The sequence below is a fragment of the Amphibalanus amphitrite genome, unplaced genomic scaffold (genome assembly GCF_019059575.1).
Source record: "Amphibalanus amphitrite isolate SeventyFive unplaced genomic scaffold, NRLGWU_Aamphi_draft 001194F_arrow, whole genome shotgun sequence".
Classification (NCBI taxonomy): domain Eukaryota; kingdom Metazoa; phylum Arthropoda; class Thecostraca; order Balanomorpha; family Balanidae; genus Amphibalanus; species Amphibalanus amphitrite.
Genome location: NW_024882688.1, coordinates 53,326 through 57,500, shown reverse-complemented (window position 1 = coordinate 57,500; position 4,175 = coordinate 53,326). Strand labels below are relative to the sequence as shown.

Genomic DNA, 4,175 nt, shown 5'->3' with positions numbered 1-4,175 from the left:
TAACTACACGGGTAGACGGTAGGTATCGATCTGCGGCCCACAGGTAGTGCCCGCTGGGTCACCTGGCCACTCCGTCTGATTAACATAGTACGGCCGACGAAGGCAATGAAGGACCGTTACACCGGCCGACCCCAGAGGGGAGGGAGGCACTGCGGTAATGTGACGCCCAGGAACATTTGTGTTGGGCGTCACAAAAGGAGACTTGTGTTGTTAATTAATTATGGAAATTGGTTGATAAGATGAAGGCGTGAGTAAGAACGCTCTTTTAGTCTACGGCTGTTTTCTTCCACCGCTCCAATAGTAATTGAGCGAGAGCGACATTAGCAGTTTCTGATGACCACTAATTGTATTTGCTAAGCGCCATTAACATCAGCTTCTGTCCATTTCAGTGTCGAAATCTATAAACAGCGAGAAGACGGCGGAGACGGGAAATGTTTGAGACGCGCTATTTCCGAACACCCAAGACGGCCAACCCATAGCGACAGAAACCCTCATCTTGTCCCACACGATCAGAAGCTGCAGCTCGCCGCTCGCACCGTGATGGAACAGCCCGGGAGTGGCTGGGTGAGCGCGTAGGCTGAGGAGTGCAACAGGAAAACGGTGTACAATTTATATATCTAGTCAAAAGGCGACGTATTGTTCGTGGAAAACGACCTGGTCTGAACAGCAGACTACAGTACGAACAATCCACAGAAGACGCATCTGATACAGGAAGTATTTTTAGAGATTCCGACTATCCAGCATTCCCACAAACTTCGAAATCGACCTCTAGATACAGTCCTAACCCATTCACGGATGCCAGCTCACATTAACCAGTTTCCACCAGTCAGCAATCTCCACCCAACCAGTGCACATTTCCCCTCCTCTCCCTATACCCCTCCAGATCGCGGCGACCCGCGTGACGGGGCCTGTCTCCCGTCCCGGCTGCCGCTCCTGTCCGCGATGCTCCGTCTGTGGCGTGTCGGCGCACCCGGGGGAGGGGGAGGTGCCCCCCTCTGTCGGTGCAGACGCGGCCACGCCCTCCCTCATGCTGTCACGCGTGGGCCGTGACCGCGTGCTGACTCGGCCTCGACGGACAGATGACAGATGGATGTCTGCCGGTCACGTGCGCATGTGACAGCTGACAGTGTGACTGGTCGGCTGGTGTGGCTGTCACGCGCTGTGGTGGAAGTGCGCGGTGATGTGGGAAGTTTCGTGGGCGGGTCACGGACCGCCCGACGGAGCCAGATCTGTCCCGGGGGCGCTCGAAGTGGGGTATGGAGCGGAGTGGTCCTTCCGGTAACTGGAAAAGGACAGAGAGTGTTGAAGGAACCGCTTATGGTCGCCCGGAGAAGAGTGTTTTCACCTGTGGAGATCGTTAGCCATATGGAAGCCGTTGTTTTTGTGTGTGTGTGCTTTGGCGCGGTTCAGACAGCCTTCTGTCTGTGACGCTGCACAAGTTTTTGGAAAGGACCGTGTGCCTTGTCGGCTGCTTTCTGTGCTTTTGTCCTAATAGTTTTGCTGAAAATGTGATGAATGATAGACATAATCGTTAACGTCAGGAAGGATGCACGTAGGATCTGAACCTATAGGTCGACAATTGAACATTTCGTTCGAACTTCGCGTGAAACATGTAACGTCACGCGATATACGCGATAAGAGTGTATTGTGCACTAGGAAACAGGCTCATCATTCTGCGAGTGATAAATTGCTAGTCATTAGAAAGGGAGCATAAAATGCTCCATCTCGAACACGAGGGTGTTTTTAAAGATACGAAACAGGTAAGACTGCTGGCTAAAAGAAGTAATCAAATTCAACGTAAAATCCCGCCGTATATCACGCACAAGTGAAAAGGTGTAGCAATTGTGACCATGTAAATGAGTTCTTCCCTGATTTTCCGCCATGTTTGATACGATGCTGCCATAGCAGCGCTCCGCACTATTTCAGTCCATTTCTAACGACGATGAATGTACCCCGCGGCTTATTTAGGACAAGTTTGTGAGGTGTAGTGCAACACTGTTTGACGGTATTTCATGGGCAAACACTGCACGAAGCTTGATCAACATTTGGTTAGCTTTCAGCTTAGCAAACCACGAAAACACCGCGGTATTTCGCCACCCGGGCATTCGCTCAAAAGGTCTTCGAAAACTGCAACTTCACTGCCAAGTTTCCTTGGTCGCCACAAGAAATATTTAAACTAAAATAAAAAGAGTTCGATGTCAACCATTTTGCTGCGCGCTGGCTGTCCCGTTCTGGGCTCCGTATTCTGCTCTTTCACATATTCACTATACCGTCGCAGCAATCAGTCGCGACATCGATTCGGTCGCTCGTGTGGCCTGCAACATGCATGACCGGGGTTTTGCAGCCAGTGCACAAGGCCAGACCTTTGCAATGATTTCCGTGTTGAGGAAAAGAAAAGAATGCCGGTTTTAAACACGCATACTTGATTCGATCCCCATTACGCGTGGACGGTGGAGCTTTGAGTCTGACAGTCTGTATATCTGACTGCCGATGGGGCAGGGGTGATGCGCACGGTTAAATGACAACTGAGCAACTATGGGTCTCTAAAACACATGCTGAAGCTGCAAAACTTCTGAAGCCCACCGACAGCTAGTCCAGTACCGTCATGTCTGTGCTGTACCGGCAATGGCACTCAGCTATGCCGTATGTACCATATGCTGACAGATTGAGTCGTGTTTTACTGTGTCTGTGTTCGAGTGCGTTTATGCGTGTGCACGTTTCGTGTGTCCATGTGCGTTGCAATGTTTGCTGTTTGCGTCAGTGGTGAGAAGGACCACGACGGGCGCTACGTGTCGTCAGAGAGCTATTTCATCCCGGCTCCCCGCGCGTCTTCTTATTCATGGTTTCTCTCCCATCATGTAGCCATGTGCAGCATTGTTGTTTGAAAATAATATAAATACATAAACACGTCACTTGCATATCATCACAATTGTGGAGAGAGGTGGTTGATCAATTCCAGGCTCGTCCCAACTGACTGCCAACAACCAACAGTTTGGCGCTGCGGTACGAATCGAGATCGAACAGTGCCCCGCCCGCGGCGATCGGTCATAAACAGTGAATCACTTGGCAGCAGAGGTGATGACGTCACAAACATTGACTGGCACTCGGCCATGGACTGTCAGTCACAGCCGGCGATGGGGGAGTCTGGCGTGACAGGTCACTTCCGTGGTAGAGATGGGTCTATTTTGAGGTCGACTTTTGGAACAATCAATCGCTCTGCCACGATTTTAGAGCGATGTTATCCGAACCGAACACATACGACCCTATAGTCTGATCACAAAATACTAAACGAGTCACTTATCGCTATATGTATTCTAAACACGACTGTCTAAATTGGACTCACAGCTATCTGAATAAAGGCGAAACCCTTAGCCCAGTCCTATTATATATAATCACTGATCAGTGATAGTTCTATCCTAGGCCCGGACCGTTCAAGTCTAGCCACCAACCGTCCCATCTGTCCTCCTCCTAATATCGTCCTTCCGTTAACCACTGTCTTGCACAACCTTCAACCTTGACCACCTCAGGCCCCAGTTCGCCGCCGATTCGCTCTAATTTCACCCTGCCCGCGCCACTGACAGCTCCGTTTCGCCCTGCCCAGGACCAAGGCTATAGGGACAGTAGGCGGAGCCCCAGAGCGGTGACACGTGTCACTGCTCCTCAAAGTCAGCGGTTACGGCCAGACACGGGGATTTAGACAAACGTTTCAATAACACAGATGACGTCACGATAACACATGACGTCACGACTGGCCCGGAGGCGCATCAGTGAGGTTTGTGAGCGGTGGATACATCTGAGACGGCCTAAGTTCTGACGTTAAACGCCATGGGTTAGGCAAAGCCTGTCAGGCAACCGCTGTGGTTTAGCGATAGATAGGATCGACAGCTTCATACACATCCGCTGAATCGGAGTAGGAGTGTCCATTTGAACTCCAGCGTTCAATAACTGACCATTTCTGGCAGACAAAGCAAACTTGAAGAGTTTGCTCGGCAAACAGTTTCATTGAGAGCATCACAGACGACAGAGCAATTGATAACATTGGAAAAGATCCGGCGGGCGTGTGCCTATCAATGGTTGATTGACAGCTTGATAAAGCCAACCACAGCCCACAGGCCAAAACAAATAATGTTGCACATAAAACATGGTTTGGGCTATTTTGCCTAGCTCTAGGAAAA

The 4,175-nt window shown here is 50.5% G+C and overlaps 1 protein-coding gene across 2 annotated transcripts in view; it reads left to right on the top strand.

Moving 5' to 3' along the window:
- LOC122371007 (protein stum homolog) overlaps positions 1-2,909 on the top strand; it is a 34,082-nt gene extending 31,173 nt beyond the window's left edge. For both annotated transcript variants that reach the window (XM_043347040.1, XM_043347039.1), the window contains one exon: positions 390-2,909. In XM_043347040.1, the coding sequence (XP_043202975.1) occupies positions 390-439 (50 nt within the window). In that variant the 3' untranslated portion in view covers positions 440-2,909. The remainder of the gene's footprint in view (positions 1-389) is intronic.
- The last annotated feature ends 1,266 nt before the right edge of the window (positions 2,910-4,175 follow it).